Raw genomic sequence first — 18156 nt, forward strand, 5'->3', positions numbered from 1 at the left:
CTGATTTATACTTCTGCGTCAACGCGTCGCCGCAAACCCTATGCAAAGCCGACGCGGAACCCTACGCGACAGCTTGCATTGCTGCGAAGCGCACCTCTCCCAAAATGTAACCGCGCGTTGCAGCAACGCAGACTGCAGCAGCTGTGATTGGTCCGCTTGGTAGCATCGCATGTCATCCTACGCTGCAATAGCTTCCTACTGGGCGACTGAAGGGCAGGGAAGGAACTCTGGCTGCAATACTCTCCATAAAGCTTTACAGACCTCCGAAACTATGGAGGACACATTTCGCACAAAAAAAGATGCTCGCATCTTGTTTACTCCAAGACTACCATGATCATGCAGCATCTCTAGGAAGACGTACAGTCGACGATTCGGGCCGAGACCCTTCGTCAGTCCTGACGAAGGGTCTCGGCCTGAAACGTCCACTGTACCTCTTCCTAGAGATGCTGCCTGGCCTGCTGCGTTCACCAGCAACTTTGATCTGTGTTGCTTGAATTTTCAGCATCTGCAGAATTCCTCATGACTACCATGACCATGAAGCCTTGTGCGGGCAGGTGAGTGCGCATGCGTGATGTGCGCGAATTGCCGAGCGACGCAAACACACCAACGCACAAGTATAAATGCTCACAATGCGCATACGTCATTTGCGTAGGTTACGGCGTCCAGTTAACGCAGAAGTATAAATCAGCCTTAAAGCGGCAACCAAAACTGAACACAATACTCCATGTAGTCTAACCAGGGTATAGAACTGCAACATTACCTCACAGCTCTGGAGCTCAATTCCCCCAACTAATGAAAGGCAATATTCCACATGCCTTCTTAATCACACTGTCAACTTGTGTTGCAAGTTTGGAGGATCTATGGACATGGACCCACAGAATGTTCTGTTCCTCGAGACTATTAAGAATTCTACCTTGGGCCTTGGGGTACAAGTACATAGCTCCCTGAAAATTGGAACATGGGTAGACAGGGCAGCGAGGAAGGCATATTTGTCTTCATTGCCTGAGAGTTGGGTCATCATTTAGTTAGAGAGGGTGCAGAGAAGATTTACCAGGATGGTGCTTGGATGAGACACAATGTTTTATGAGAACAGGTTGAGTGAGCTAGGGCTTTTCTGTTTGGAGCGATGGTGAATGAGAGGTGACTTGATAGAGGTGTATAATATGATAAGACACATAGATTAAACAGTTAGTTGGGCTGCAACTAGAGTTACGTGAGCAGTTTTAGATACCATACTACAGGAAGGATGTGATTAAGCTAGAAAGGGTAGAGAAAAAGAGTCACAAGGATGTTGCCTGGACTGGAGGACTTAAATTATCAGAGATTGGATAGTCTAGATCTTTTTCCCTGAAACAAAGAAAACCAAGTGACATGTATATAAAATTATGAGAGTCATAGATAGTAGAAAACCAGTGGCTGTGGTAGGGATGTCTAGAACTAGAGTGCATAGGGTCAAGGTGAGAGGGAGGGATAACATTTTCACACCAGGTGGACAGTATCTGGAATGACCTGTCAAAGTGATGGTGGAGGCAGGAACAGTCATGACATTTAAGAGACATCCATATAGGTATGCGAGCAAGGTGTAAATGAATATGAAATTAAGGCAAATGAGATCAGTATAGATAGGCATGACGTAGTGGGAAAAAGGGCAGGGGGCCAAAAGACCTCTTTCTGTGCTGTACCACTCTATGACTTGGCCCTCCTCTCAAATGTACCGAAATCATCACTCAATATCACACTCCAACTCATGAATGGCCCAAATCTTATCCCATGTCCCACCACCCCCCGCCAAATCTCCCAACCTTCAACAGCTCCAGAGGCCCCGAGTGTGCAGCTACCCACCCTACTCCCAAGGAACCACTTTAATCACAGGTTTGCTGGAGCTCTTGTGGAGAGTTTAAACTAATTTGGCAAGGGAATGGGAACTGGAGAGGTAGGACTGAGGATAGGACACAAACACGAGGAATTCTGCAGATGCTGGAAATTCAAGCAACACACATCAAAGTTGCTGGTGAACGCAGCAGGTCAGGCAGCATCTCTAGGAAGAGGTACAGTTGACGTTTCAGGCCGAGACCCTTCGTCAGGACTAACTGAAGGAAGAGCTAGTAAGAGATTTGAAAGTGGAAGGGGAAGGGGGAGATCCAAAATGATAGGAGAAGACGGGAGGGGGAGGGATGGAGCCAAGAGCTGGACAGGTGATTGGCAAAGGGGATATGAGAGGATCATGGGACAGGAGGTCCAGGGAGAAGAAAAAAGGGCAGGGAGGAAAACCCAGAGGATGGGCAAAGGGTATAGTCAGAGGGACAGAGGGAGAAAAAGGAGAGTGAGAGATAGAATGTGTGTATATAAATAACGGATGGGATACAAGGGGGAGGTGGGGCATTAGCAGAAGTTAGAGAAGTCAATGTTCATGCCATCAGGTTGGAGGCTACCCAGACAGAATATAAGGTGTTGTTCCTCCAGCCTGAGTGTGGTTTCATTTTTACAGTAGAGGAGGCCGTGGATAGACATGTCAGAATGGGAATGGGATGTGGAATTAAAATGTGTGGCCACTGGGAGATCCTGCTTTCTCTGGTGGACAGAGTTAAAATGTGTGGCTTTACTCTTAATAGTTTCTCCTCTGGCCCTTACTCTTAATAATTTCTCCTTTGGCTCCTCCCACTTCCTCCAAACTAAAGGTGTAGCTATGGGCACCCGTATAGGTCCAAGCTATGCCTGCCTTTTTGTTGGCTTTGTGGAACAATCTATGTTCCGAACCTATTCTGGTATCTGTACCCCACTTTTCCTTTGCTACATCGACGACTGCATTGGCGCTGCTTCCTGCACGCATGCTGAGCTCGTTGACTTTATTATCTTTGCCTCCAACTTTCACCCTGCCCTCAAGTTTACCTGGTCCATTTCCGACACCCCCCTCCCCTTTCTAGATCTTTCTGTCTCTATCTCTGGAGACAGCTTATCTACTGATGTCTACTATAAGCCTACTGACTCTCACAGCTATCTGGACTATTCCTCTTCTCACCCTGTCTCTTGCAAAAATGCCATCCCCTTCTCACAATTCCTCTGTCTCCGCCGCATCTGCTCCCAGGATGAGGGAGGTATCCTCCTTTTTTAAAGAAAGGGGCTTCCCTTCCTCCACCATCAACTCTGCTCTCAAACTCATCTCCCATTTCACGCACATCTGCTCTCACTCCATCCTCCCACCACCCCACTAGGAATAGGGTTCCCCTGGTCCTCACCTACCACCCCACCAGCCTCCGGGTCCAAAATATTATTCTCTGTAACTTCCGCCACCTCCAACAGGATCCCACCACTAAGCACATCTTTCCCTCCCCCCCCCCTGCTTTCCGCAGGGATCGCTCCCTACGCGACTCCCTTGTCCATTCGTCCCCCCCTATCCCTCCCCACTGATCTCCCTCCTGGCACTTATCCTTGTAAGTGGAACAAGTGCTACACATGCCCTTACACCTCCTCCCTTACCACCATTCAGGGCCCTAGACAGTCCTTCCAGGTGAGGCGACACTTCACCTGTGAGTCGGCTGGGGTGATATACTGTGTCTGGTGCTCCCGATGTGGCCTTCTATATATTGGCGAGACCCGATGCAGACTGGGAGATCATTTTGCTGAACACCTACGCTCTGTCCGCCAGAGAAAACAGGATCTCCCAGTGGCCACACATTTTAATTCCATATCCCATTCTGACATGTCTATCCACGGCCTCCCCTACTGTAAAGATAAAACCACATTCAGATTGGAGGAACAACACCTTATATTCCAGCTGGGTAGCCTCCAACCTGATGGCATGAACATTGACTTCTCTAACTTCCGCTAATGCCCCACCTCCCCCTCGTACCCCATCTGTTATTTAAATACACACTTTCTTTCTTTCTCTCTCTCCTTTTTCTCCTCTGTCCCTCTGACTATACCCTTTGCCCATCTTCTGGGTCCCCCCCCCCCTTTTTCCTTCTCCCTGGGCCTCCTGTCCCGTGATCCTCTCATATCCCTTTTCCCAATCACCTGTCCAGCTCTTGGCTCCATCCCTCCCCCTCCTGTCTTCCCCTATCATTTTGGATCTCCCCCTCCCCCTCTCAAATCTCTTACTTGCTCTTCCTTCAGTTAGTCCTGACGAAGGGTCCCGGCCTGAAACGTCGACTGTACCTCTTCCTAGAGATGCTGCCTGACCTGCTGCATTCACCAGCAACTTTGATGTGTGTTGCCTGAGGATAGGACAGTTGGTATACATATTGATGCATTGTGTAGTGAGACTATGAGGAAGGCAGGCAGAAGGTAGGGCAAAATTGCATTCAGTGGGATGAGTTGACTTGTATATTGGGGCAAAATCAAAAAGGGTGATCAATACAGGACTAAAGGTGTTTAGAGATAAACAGGTATGATACTGTGGGCATCAGTGAGTTGTGGCTGAAAGTAGATCATAGTTGGAGCTTAACATCCAAAGATACATCTTGTATTAAAAGGTCAGGTAGGTACGCAGAGGGAGTGGGATGGATCTTTTGGTAAAAAATGAAATCAAATTCTTAGAAAGAGGTGACATAGGATCAGAAGATGTAGAATCCTTGTGGGTAGAGTTAAGAAACTGCAAAGGGAAAAAGACCCTGATGAGAGTTATATACAGGCCTCCGAATAGTAGCCAGGATGAGAAATATAAATTACAACAGATTTTTTAAAAAGGCACGTGAAAGGCAATCTTACGGTAGTCATGGGGGATTTCAATATGCAGGTAGATTGGAACAATCAGGGTCGTGCTGGATCCCAAGAGAGGGAATATGTAGAATGCCTACAATATGGCTTTTCAGAGCAGTTTGTAGTTGAGCCCACGAAGGGAAAGGCTAATCCAGATTGAGTGTTGTGTAATGAACCAGATTTTATCTGGAAACTTAAAGTTAAGGAACTCTTTGGAGGGAATGATCATAATATAAGAGAATTCACCCTGCAGTTTGAAAGGGAGACGATAAAGTCAGATGTATCAGTAGTACAGTGGAGTAAAGGGAATTACAGAAGCATGAGAGAGGAGTGAGCTAAAGTTGATTGGAAGGGAACACTAGCACGGATGAAGGCAGAACAGCAATGGCTGGAGTTTCTGGGGCAATTTGGAAGGTGCAGGATAGATACATCCCAAAGATGAAGTATTCTAAAGGGAGTACAATGGAAATGTGGATGACAAGGGAAGTCAAAGACAGTATAAAAGCAAAAGAAAGGGTATATAATATTGCAAAAACAAGTACCAAGTTAGAGAATTAGAACGCTTTAAAAGCCAACAAAAGGCAACCTAAAAAATGAGGAACTAAAAGATGAAATATGAAGGGAAGCGAACCAATAATATAAAAGAGGATACCAAAAGTTCTTCCAGAAATTTAAAGCACAAATGAGAGGCAAGGATGGATATCGGACCACTGGAATATGAAGCTGAAGAGGTAGTAATGGGGGACAAAAAGTATTTTGTGTCACTGTTCACTGTGGAAGACACTAACAGTACGCCAGAAATTCGAGAGTGTCAGGGGCAGAATGAGTGTAGTTGCTATTATTAAGAACAGGGTACTTAGGAAGCTGAAAAGCATGAATGTCACTAAGTTTCCTGGTACTAGATTTACTGATAATGCCAACTCTAACTTTTTCCCTCTTTCTCCAGAATACTCACCAATTATCTTTGATATTGCATCAGCGCATAAGAATGTGCTTGTTTCAAAGGATCAAACTAGCATATGTGTGACTAGTGAAGCACAGAGTGTTCCTGAGAGCCCTTTGCGATTTGACAAGGTCTACAATATTTTGGCAGCCAAAGGACTAATGAGAGGGAAGCACTACTGGGAGGTGCGAGTCAATTCTTCCACTCAGTGGTCTGTTGGAATTGCATACGGATCTATAGAAAGGAAAGGGAAACACAAATCCACGAAACTTGGAAGAAACAGACAGTCTTGGTGTATTGAGCTAAAGGCCAACCAGCTACTAGCATGGCATAATGACAGAAACATCAACTGCAGCATGAAGCCCTTTAAACTGGATAAAATCGGGGTGCACATCGACTACGAGAAAGGACTTGCTGCATTTTACGATGCTGTTAGCATGAAGCTAATACAAGAATTCTCCAGTGTAACATCAAGTCTTTTTGACAGAATGCATCATCATTTCACTGAGCCTATCTACCCTGCTTTCTGTCTCTTTCCAACAACTATGATTCCTATACACTCAGATAAACTGGAGATATGCAAACCTGACCTTTAGAAAGCAGCCATAACAAAGCACATTAATCTGAACTTCAAAGGCGTGCTGTAGTACACAAGGCTCTGATTTTGAGTTACAACAAGCAGTGAAAGGAGTCCAAGAGCTCCCAAGCATAATGAAGAAAAAAGCAACACGCTAACTCACCCCAGACCATTCATTCTTAAATTTCTGGTACACAGTATTATTTAGAGAAGTAAACTATTTGAACAAGAAAATAGTTCAGTAAATATGGGAAATAATATACAGATCCATTACTTACAACATATCGAAGCAGGTGATCCTCCAAAAAATATACATAATATAGGGTGCTTAAATTTTCAGGGTTGGAGAAGAGCTACAGAGTATTAATGTGATTTTGAACCATTTAAACCGTAGACATACAAATCAGTGATTATTCCAATGGAAAAATCAGTATTACAATGACCACCTTTAGAGAGAAGGCAGTAAAAACATTTCTACGCAGTGAAACTCAAGTTCAAATGGAACCATGCAGGCAACCAATACCAGTTTTCCGTGAGGCAACACCTCTCTCAGCAAAATTATACTATTATTATTCTTCAGACAGGAGGTTGTAGAGAGAGCCATAGTTTAGTCATATCATGCATATAAGAAGACATCTTATACTAGAAGCCCTAGATGAAGAGTTTTCCATGTTGCAAGTCGAGTATGTCTCAACAGCATGAAGGGGAGATGGGTGCTTGGAAATGTAATATGAGTGACAAGGTGTTTCAAAGAGCAGGGCCCCAAGGGATGTCTACCTGTGTCCTTGTGTGAGTGTATACTCTTGCAAGACAATGGACACGAGGGTTCACCTATCAAGAAAACAAGTATTGAAATCCTATTGTCAGCATAAAGCCACACTGGAGTCAGACTTTAAATGAATAAATTCTTTTCACCATTTTAAGGAGATCAAAAAAATCTTTTCAGTCTTGTAGCAAATATACAAAATTTGTGCTGTTGCACCCAAGTTGCCAGTTAAAATATTCAGCTCTTATAACATTCACAGTTTTTCTGAAACCTCCAGTCTTGATCACTATTACTTCTCACTGTATAGAACAGTAATACATCATTAATCTAGACAGAAATTGAGTTCGTTGGATAGGATTTTGGAATCTCAACCTCGTTTGCCTTCTATTTTAGATTTTAAGTGTTTTTATATATTTGTAATAGGTAATCCGTGTCATGAAAACTTGATATAGCTTATGAAGATACACAAATATGCTCCTTGCAAACCAGTGTTGAAAACATGCATGGATATTGTTCTAATTGATCAGAATTGCTCAGTTCATTTTAAAAGCTATTATGTTTCACTCTCTCTCCAATAAATTGTGCAGATAAAACAATTAAGACTTTAGCGTCAATATATTTTAAGAAATGGGAAGAGGTATAAATTATTTGCAGATTTTATATATCAAACATAACAAAAGACAATAACTGTAATATTTGTTGTAATACATTCTTTATCTTAACCTCTAAACTCTTAAGGCACAGACCTTATCAACTCCAGTCTTCCTCAGAGAAAAACTATCCCCATCCTATGCCAGTAATTACCTAGTCCAGGTGCAGAGGGCCAACCATATGGGAATGAAGCATCCTGGATTCTAACAGTGTAGGCCAGAGAAGAGTGTGGTACCTGACAGCACGGTGAGGAAGCTCTGCCCCCCCCCCCCGCCCACCGAGAGCTTCAAACAGAGTGAGAGACTGGTTGCTAACAGGAAATGGTAGGCACAAATGGGTCTTTCAGTCATTGGCAAGATAAAATGAGTGGTATATCATGGAGATCGATTGTGGGGCATCAGAATTTACTATCTATAAGTGAGCAAAGGTATGGTTGCTAAATTTGCTATTCACATAAGTTTACATTTGAAGGTACCCTGTGAAGAAGACCTAGGACGGCAAAGGGAACTAGGCAGATTAAGTGATTGAGCAAAGATCTGCCTTAGTGGAAAAATTTTTTAAAAGTATGCAATATAAAAGATGAAGGATACCGAATCGCTAAAATATAGAGGGATCAGGGTATCCTAGTGCATGATTTAAAGACTACTAATATCCAGTACAGCAACTAATTAAGAAAGTTAACAGAATTTTTTTGTTATTTTCTGGGGGCATTTGAATAAAAATGGTTAGGCATAGAGCATTGGACAGATGTTTCAAGTATTGTGTACTGTTCTGGCCTCCATTTTTAAAAGCTATTGAAGTTGCAATGCAAATAATTTTCTAATTCACTACTTAAAACGTTAGTGCTTTATAACACTTTAAAAGGTCAATTAAAGCTCTTATTAAATTGATTAATCTATGGTGCAATTCATCTTTTTTATAATTACTCAACAGCAATACTCTAAATATTTCGTCAAACAGAAACTGAAAAGAAAATAAGCTTACCTGAAATCAATATCCAGCAACTGACTCTTTATATCTGGATGGTTCTTTTCAAATTGGCGCAACTTTATTAGCTCATGAAGCCTGAAAATAATTGCAAAGAACCACCAATGACTTTACTGAGCATGGGATACTAAATACCTTTAACAAATAAATGGGTACAAATGAATTCCTTGAAAAATATAAAAAGTTTAAGAGCAAGATCAAAGGTGAAATCAGGAGGGCAGAAGAGGGTATGATAGGTACTTGGCAGGCAGTGCTAAAAATAATTTGGGACAGCACGATAGTAGTGATTAACACAACACTTCACAGCACCAGCAACTAGGTTCAAATCCGCCACTGCATCTAGTCCCTGTGACCACATGGATTTCCTCCAGGTACTCCAGTTTCCTCCCACATTCCAAAGGCATTCGAGTTATTAGGGTAATTGGTCACATAGGTGTAATTGGGTAGTGCTGGTTCATTGAGCCAGAAGGGCTTGTACTGTGCTGTACTTCTAAACAAAATAAAAATAAAATTACCCCAAGAGGTTCTTCAGTTATATTAACAGTAAAAGGGTGATCGTCCTTTTAAAGACTACCACGGCAGCCTATGTGTGGAGCTGAGATATTTAATGTCTATTTCTCCTTGGTGATTACTAAATTGAGTAGCATAGATGGCAAAGAAAGGATAGTAAGGTCCTGGAATATTTTGCATACTTACAGACCTGAAATGTTTAAGATGGGCTCATCCTCAGGGCCTGACCTAGTGCACCCCTGAAACTTATGGGAGGCCAGGGAAGAAATCATGGAGGTCCTTGTAGGGATATTTACTTCGTCTTAGCCTCTGACGAAGATCCAGAAGACTGCATGCTAATGTTCTTCCATTGTTCAAGAAGGATATCAAAACAGGCCAGGGAACTACAGGCCTTTGAACCTGACTTCAGTTATCAGGAATTTACTGGAGGGAATTTTGAAGGACAAGACTTGGATAGTGAAGGCCTAATCAAGAAAAGTCCGCATGGTTTTGTGTGTGGGAGGTCATGTATGATGAACCTTCTGGGATTTTTTTTGAACAGGTAACTGAGGGGACAGATGAAGGTTGGGCAATGGATGTTGTCTTTAAGGCCTTTGACAAGATCTCATAAGATGAATTTAGAACTAGTTCAATGATAGGAAGCAGAGGGTTATTCTCCCACTGGATGCCTATGACTACTTGGGTGCCCATGACTCAGTGTTGGGACCTCTGTTATTCATTACTTATGTAAATTATTTGAATATGACTTATGTGGCACATTTAGCAGATTTGCTGATGATTCTAAATTAGGAGGTTTTGTTAAAAGTTAAGCATGCTTGTTGATAGTGTAGCATTCAAACCAGCATAGGACCTACACAATGAATGGCAGGGCACTGACAAGTGTTGTGGAATAGATGGACCTTCCATTCACTGAAAGTAGCCACACAAGTAAAAAGGATGAAGAAAGCATTTAGCATAATGGCCTTCATCAGTCAGGGAATCAAGTTGAGAAATATGTACATTCTGTTGCAGTTCTACAAGTCACTGGTGAGAACACACCTGTACAATTTTTGCCACCCTGTTATAAGAAAGACACTGTCCAGCTGGAGAGGGTGCAAAAGAGTTTTACGAGGATGCTGCCAGGATTGGAGTGCTTGAGTTACAGAGAGAAGTTAGTCATGATAAATCTTTATTCAGTAGAGCAGAGAATGAGGGGTGACATCACAATAAGTTTATAAAGTCATGAGGTTTATGGGTAAGGTGGACAGTCATAGCCTTTTCTTCAGAGATGGGGAGTCCAAAACTAGAGGGCACAGATACACGATAAGAGGGAAGAGAATTAAGAGACCTGAGAGGCAACTTTTTTTATGCAGAAGGTAGTGAGTACCTAAAATGAGCTGCAAGAGGAAGTGGTCAAGGCAGGTACAATTACAATATTTAAGAGCCTTTTGGATGGGTACATAAGCCAGGGGTTTAGAGAGTTATGGGTCATATGCAGGCGACTGGAATTAGCAGGGAGAATGTTGCAGTCATTATGGACTGCTGGGCTGAGGGACCTGTTTAGTAGCTCTATTACTCTGTGACTATGACTAAATCCACTTAGTGTGACAGCCAATTTTGAATCACACAGAATCAGTAAGACAAATTAAATCACCCGTTTCCTTGTCAGAACTGCTCAGAAATCACAAATAAACCTAGTCATCAAGATATAATCAATACTGGTGATGCATCTTAAAGCACCTCTTGATTAATCATTTCATTGCAAAAATTATATCTGGGGAAAATAAAAATAATTTACATTTAAAGTACAACAATATGCCAGAAAAGTGTAAGTTGAATTTCATAATCACTTGCTTCGACTGGGTTAAAGCTTGAACACAGATAACGAACGCCTGTCATCAACACTGAAGAGGTACATTATGTTTAAGTGCAGGAAGATGAAAAAATTGTAGCTACCAAAACTTCATTAACACTGACATTTGACAGACGAACATACCGTGGTGCTCCGACACACAGCACTTTTTTGAATCCCAATGAAACAATTAGATCCAATAAAAACTGGCAAGTGCGATCAGCAAATAGATATTGAGCATTGGTCTTTTTGTTTTCAAGCGGGAGCAGCAAATGGCTGGGTCTCTTCAGCTGATCGAGAGATACATCCCCCAGCCGGTGATGGGATGAGTGTTCATCCCATTCCCCAGGCAGCAAAAGAAGCTGGCAATCTAAACAGAATACCCTTTTTGCCAAGGGTAAAGATACGAACTGTTGATACCTGCAGGAAAAACAAAATAGGTAAACAATATTTCCTAGTTAATAATTCCTTAACAATAAGAACCTACCATCATATTACTAAGATGCAGTAAGATATACAGTAAATTCTGTGTTTAGGTAAGGCAGCTTTCAGGTCAAAAACTAACATAATCAGAAACTGCCATGGAGAATCATTCTACAGCTATTATGTCTTTTACCTCCACTTAAAAATTATACTTCCAAAAATCAACTGAAAAGTGAAGTACAAGATCTTATGGAGACATTACTATTCTGAAACCTAGTAATATACCTCAATCCAGTTATTAACTTCTACTCTGTTAATTTAGAAACTCCATAGTTAAGGCAAAATGGTTACTGCTATGTAGAACATGAATTACATTGTTGATATGCTATTGAAAAGGCAAGAGTAATCATTTCTGGTGTTTATTTTCCATAGGTTTTTCTCAAAGAATATGTTCACTATGATGCTGGGTATGTTCTTTAATATTCCACTTTTTTAGAGAACCATTTAACAACGGAATTCATTAAACAAGAAGAGAAAAAGCATTATTCATGAGGCAACTGTAGAGATTTACAATATATTTGTTTGTTTAAAGGAGTTGGTATTAAATTACTTACTCTGGTGTTGAAGGAAAAAACAAACTGATACAATGTTAAAATTAGTTAAACCATACAGGGATAATGTCAGGACACTTTTATACTTACAAAGGGCAATTGAAACCAAGAAATCTCTTCCCCAAGATGCATTTGAGGGTAGATCAATAGAAAACCTTGTTGATACTTTAGTAAGGCACAGTTAAGGCTTAAGAAAGCAATATGGGCGGATGTAGTCAAGATACAAGTTAGCCATTATCTACTTAAATAGTAGCCTGAGAGGCTGAAAGTCTAGCAGCCAGGCTCCAGAGGAATGTCATATAAAATTTAAATGTATAAAATTCTCCTTGACAAACCTGGTAGAATGCAGCAAAGGAAAAGAATGCTAGTAAGAATGCAGTGCTACACTGCACCTCCCAACTACCATCTATAAAAAGGTCAAGACAGTAAAAGGAGTTAGCTGCTGAAATGTACATCATTCCATGGGCTCACAATTCAACTCCCCACTTCTCCTTGGCCCAATGACTCTGCAGAACCTCTCCCTTATTTATTGCTTAACTTCTGAATCACAAATTACAGCGAGGTAACAACTCAGAGAGGGATTTCAAAGTAAATGTATTATCAAATTACATATACATCACAATAGATTTGTTTTCTTGCAGGTATTCACAATAAATACAAAATAACACAACAGTATCAATGAAAAACTGCACACAGCAAAGATGGACAAACAACTGATGTGCAAAAAGACAACAAGTTGTGCAAATACAAAAAAGGAAAATAAAATAATAATAAATAACTATTGAGAACACAGGTTGTAAAGTCTTGAAACTCTGTAGGTTGTTGAATCAGTTCAGTGTTGGGGTGAGTGAAGTTATCCACTCTCAGGTTCAAGAGCCTGATGGTTGAGGGGTAATAACTGTTCCTGAACCTGGTGGTGTGCATCCTGAGGCTCTTGTACCTCGTTCCTGATGGCAGTAGCGAGAAGAGAGCATGGCCTGGATGGTGTGGGTCCATGATGATTGATTCTGCTTTCCTACAACTACACTCCTTGTAGATGTGCTCAATGGTGGGGAAGGCCTTACCTGTTACTGACTGGGCTGTATTAACTACTTTTTGTAGGCTTTCCCATTAAAGGGCGTAGGTGTTTCCGTACCAGGCCATGATACAATCAGTCAGTACACTCTCTACCATGCATCAATAGGAGTCTGGTTTCCTCCCCCTATAGTCAATAATTAGCTCTTCGATTTTGCTCATGTTGAGTGAGAGGTGGTTGTTGTGGCACCATTCAGCCAGATTTTCAATCTCCCTCCAATATGCTGACTCCCTTTGATCTAACCAACAACAGTGTGTCACCAGCAAACTTAATTATGGCATTGGAGCTGTACTTAATCTCACTGTCATAAGTATGAAGTGAGTAGAGCAGGCAACTAAGCACACAACCTTGTGGTGCACCTGTGCTGATAGTGCTTGTGATGCCCAACCATTGTGAGGCATGAGTGATGGCCAGCTTCGTATGTGGCTGCATCAGGTTGTGTGTAGAGCCCAGGTATGTGGGCACCAAGTACCACTATGTGCCCAGGTTCTACTTGTCGCCCTGGCTACGAAGGATGGGTCTGGCCCCACTCCCGCGCAACGCCCCAGTCAGCTGGTCGTTGCCGGCATACCTGCCCTACATAGCAAAGTTCTTCCAGGAGAACGCCTTTGACCACAGGGCCATCAGACAGTGGTCGGCACAAAGTGTCCTGCAGGCACTGCAGGAGAAGGACGTGATGGACACAGTGGGGTGGTTCCCTGAGCAGATTGTCCAGTTCATCTGGCAAAATGCCTCATCGCCAGATCTCACCAACAGGCACCAAAACCTCGCCTGGCTGGCGGTGAGAGGGGCCCTCCCAGTCAGAGCCCTCCTGTACGCCCGGAATGTTGTCTCCGCACCCCACTGCCCACGGGAGGACTGCAGTGAGGAGGAGTCTGTGACCCACCTCTTTGCACACTGCCAGTTCGCAAAGAGGGTGTGGAGGAGGATGGACGGGCTAGTGTTACGTTTTATCCCCAGCAGCTGCGTAACAGAGGACTCTCTGATCTACGGGCTGTTCCCGGGGACGCACACGGAGACCAACATCCGGTGCTGCTGGCAGATCATCAACTCGGTGAAAGACACTCTTTGGTCGGCCCGAAACTTGATGATCTACCCGCACATGGAGATGTCCGTGGGAGAATGCTGCCGACTGGCACATTCTCGGCTGCAGGAGTACGTGCTGAGGGACGCACTGAAACTTGGTGCAGCCACCGCAAGGGCCCGGTGGGGAAGGACCACAGTATAGGTTTCTCCACCCCTGGGAGTGGGAGGGGTCGGTGGGCAGGGAGTATACCCCTCAACAATGATATGCTAAGCTGAACTACTGGAGTGCCACGTGGGTGGCTATAAATACGGATATTTTCTGAGTATAATGGAAACATATGTAAAGGATGAAAAGTTATTGAATGGTTTATTGTATATATTTATTTTTGAATAAAGTATATTTTGAAATTAAAAAAAATGAGTGATGCAATGGTAATCTAGTTAACCCCTCTCCTCTCCAACTGGATTTAAACTTGTAGATTGTGTCAGCACTTTGGGGTGGTGAGGTAGGTTTAATTTAATCTTACTTTCCATCTAGACTTAAATATTTATCCCTTTTCACAAAAGCAAGACTCCAGTTGTTTTCACATCAATCGCAACAGAGAAGCAATAAGTTTAAGCTCCCATTGCACAATTGCTGCCACCTTTGATGGGACAGTGTGGAATTATTTTAAATATATCAACAGATTCAACCGCCACTAGAATGACCTTAACAGCAGTCTACCTGCTATAAACAAACATTTTATCACAAAAATTCATATGGAGATAAATTTTCCACTTCTGTGAAATATTGATCTTGTCATGTTATTAACATCAAAGTCAGACCAATATATCTTTGCTGCTCAACTTCTCATACCCAACTGAGAACTATCACCAGTTCAAAATGCACAATCATCTAGATTAGGTGACATGCTTCCATCCAAATTATGATACAGGTTTCCCCCGCCATCCAAAGGTACAGCGTTCCTACGAAATGGTTCGTAAGCCGAAATGGCGTCAAGCGAAGAAGCAATTACCATTTATTTATATGGGAAAATTTTGTTAGCGTTCGCAGACCCAAAAATAACCTACCAAATCATGTCAAATAACACATAAAACCTAAAATAACAGTAACATATAGTAAAAGCCGGAATGATATGATAAATACACAGCCTATATAAAGTAGAAATACTTTTCCACAATCATTACTGAACTGTTCTCCGTAGCAAAAATCTCACGCAAGCGCCGTCGGCAGAAAATCTCATGCAAGCGCTGTTGGCAAAAACACTCTCTCCAGTAACCTTTAAGCTATGAAGCTGCCAAATCATACCAAATAACACAAAAATACACAGCCGATATAAAGTAGAAATAATATATTACAGTGTAGTATCACTTACCGGAATTGGGAAGACAGCGCAGAGCGCACTGATGATGGTGTGTTAGGCTGAGTCGTCGCAGGTTGGGTGGTGCAGTGGCCCCCACCTTCCGGGCTGCCGACCGATACATTGCCACGAAGCATGCAAGGGTCCAGCAGTAGCCAGGAGGCACACAGCACATCTTTGAGAAAAAACAAACAAACTTGCTAATTAACTAGGTGCTGCCCAGCACGTAATTGTCGGCCAAGATCAGTGCTAATTTCCGAATGCATCGCCTTTGATCTGGGTCGACAATTACGTGTGGGCAGCACCCAATTAATTAGCATGTTTATTTCAGCTTTTTTCTTAAAGATGTTCTGTGTGCCTCCCGGCTACCTTTGCATTCTCCGTGAATCGGTATCTGTCCATGGCCTGGGGTTTGGGGTGGTGGGACACTGGGGTGTCATCTCATCGTCTGTTTCCATTAGACCAGGCAGCTCATCTTCTTCTATGACTGCCCGCCTCGATGTCGAAGGTCGAGGTTCGTCGTCTGCTGTGGTTGATGAGGAAGGCTTGCTTGACTGCTGAGCCTCGCGCATTTTTCTATCACACAGTTCTTTAATATGGACTCAAACCATCCTGCAAATATCCCCTAAACCGACGTACCCTTTCAAAATTAAAGTCATACTTTATCATTACTCATTTGGTTTCAATTGTTATCCTTTTTTCTTCCAATTGCATCAGCTCTTCATCTGTCAGTTCTTGGTCACGGGATGCCAAAACCTCTTCAACATCATCTTCGCCAGCTTCCACAAGCCAAACTCGCTTTGTCCTTACTTCGTTCACCACGATCAAAACGCTTAATTATGTCTAGTTTTACGCTAAGTGTAACACCCTTACGAGCTCTTTTAGGCTTTTCCGATACCATAGAACTCATCTTGCAAATGGCTGCTCACAGGCTCGTGTTAAGGCAATGCTGGCGAGAATCCGGGACAGAGCGGCTGCTCGGGGCGCGCGTTGCCTTTTATCGTGCGCTGATTTTTTATCGTGTGCTTTTTTTTTGTAACAGTGAAAACACCATCTGAAAGCGAAAACAAGGTACTAATGTAGGTCTTTCGTAACAGTGATGTTTTGTAAAGCGAACGTTCGAAAAGCGGGGGACACCTGTACATTGTTTCAGACTGATACAAAATCCTGCAAACACACCCTTCCAGGAAATGGAACACACACAGACCCCTCTCAGAGCAGTCCACTGCATTCACCTAATACACATCAAAGTTGCTGGTGAATGCAGCAGGCCAGGCAGCATCTCTAGGAAGAGGTACAGTCGATGTTTCGGGCCGAGACCCTTCGTCAGGACTAACTGAAAGAAGATCTAGTAAGAGTGCATTGCTTGAATTTCCAGCATCTGCAGAATTCCTCGTGTTTGCATTCACCAGCCACACCTTCCTCCAACCAAGATTTAAGATTTCTGGACTACCTTTCATTTAAGATCTGGATCTTACCTACTTTCTCCTCGTCCACAAGTCCTCCCCCAAATCCCAATATTCCTTGGTCCTGCTTTATAGGCTTTATTTCTCTCCCTGCCTTTCATTCCTCTTGAAATTTATTGGATATACTGTATATTATCCTCTGCAGACCTCTTTCAACTACTTGTATTTTCTCTCCGCAGTCTGATTCGACTCACTTAAATTCTTGTTGTGCTCAGGAGTGAGTGCCATTCCTAAAAGTGCTAGGCAAACTAAAAGGTCTTAAGGTGGATAAGTCACCTGGGCCAGATCCCAGAGTCCTGAGAAAGGTTGCTGAAGAGTTAACAGATGCATTGGTCATGATCTTTCAAGAATCACTTGTTTCTGGTATGGTCCCAGAGAACTGGAAGATTGCAAGTGGTAATAAGGTGCCATATATGAGGATGCTTAACAAGATAAGATCCTATGGTATTACTGGAAAGATACTGGCATAATTGGAGGAATGGCTGACTGGGAGGAGGCAATGAGTGGAAGTAAAAGGGGCCTTTTCTGGTTGGCTGCCAGTGAAGTGGTGTTCCACAGGGTTCAGTATTGAGGTCGCTACTTTTCACATTGTTTGTCAATGATTTGGATAATGGAATAGATGGCATTGTGCAAAGTTTGCAGATGATACGAAGATAGCTGAAGGGGTATGTAGTGCTGAGGAAGCAATGCAATTACAGCAGGACTTAGACAAACTGGAAGAATGGGCAAAAATGTGGCAGATGGAATAGTGTCAGGAATTGTATCATAATGCATTTTGGTAACAGGAACAATAGTGCCTTTGGAGAGATGGGGAGAAGGTTCAAACATCAGAGGTGCAGAGAGACTTAGGAGTCCTCATGCAAGACTTCCAGGAAGTTAATTTACAGGTTGAGTCTGTGGTAAAATGGCAAATGCAATGTTGCATTTATTTCAAGGGGAATAGAATATAAAAGCAAGGAGATAATGCTGAGGCTTTATAAGACACCACTCAGGCCACACTCGGAGCACTGTCAACAGTTTTAGGCCCCATATATTGTCACTGGAGAGTGCAGAGGAGATTTACAAGGATGATTCCAGGAATGAAAGGGTTAATATATGAGGAATGAATGGCAGCTTTGGGCCTGTACTCACTGGAATTTAGGAGAATGTGGAGGATCTCATTGAAACCTACCAAATGTCGAAAGGACTAGATAGGGTGGATGTAGAGGGGATATTTCCTATGGTGGGAGTA

At 42.7% G+C, this 18156-nt stretch overlaps 1 protein-coding gene across 5 annotated transcripts in view; it reads right to left on the reverse strand.

The window, feature by feature from the left end:
* zcchc4 (zinc finger, CCHC domain containing 4) overlaps positions 1-18156 on the reverse strand; it is a 102139-nt gene that overhangs the window by 72592 nt on the left and 11391 nt on the right. For 4 of the 5 annotated variants that reach the window (XM_072252937.1, XM_072252939.1, XM_072252941.1 and 1 more), the window contains exons 4-5: positions 11108-11383; positions 8620-8700 (exon numbers count right to left, since the gene is read on the reverse strand). In XM_072252937.1, the coding sequence (XP_072109038.1) occupies positions 8620-8700; positions 11108-11383 (357 nt within the window). Of the gene's footprint in view, positions 1-8619; positions 8701-11107; positions 11384-15474; positions 15663-18156 lie in introns of those variants that run through there. The other variant, XM_072252938.1, reaches the window with a different exon arrangement.

Source organism: Mobula birostris, chromosome 3 (genome assembly GCF_030028105.1).
Source record: "Mobula birostris isolate sMobBir1 chromosome 3, sMobBir1.hap1, whole genome shotgun sequence".
Classification (NCBI taxonomy): Eukaryota; Metazoa; Chordata; class Chondrichthyes; order Myliobatiformes; family Myliobatidae; genus Mobula; species Mobula birostris.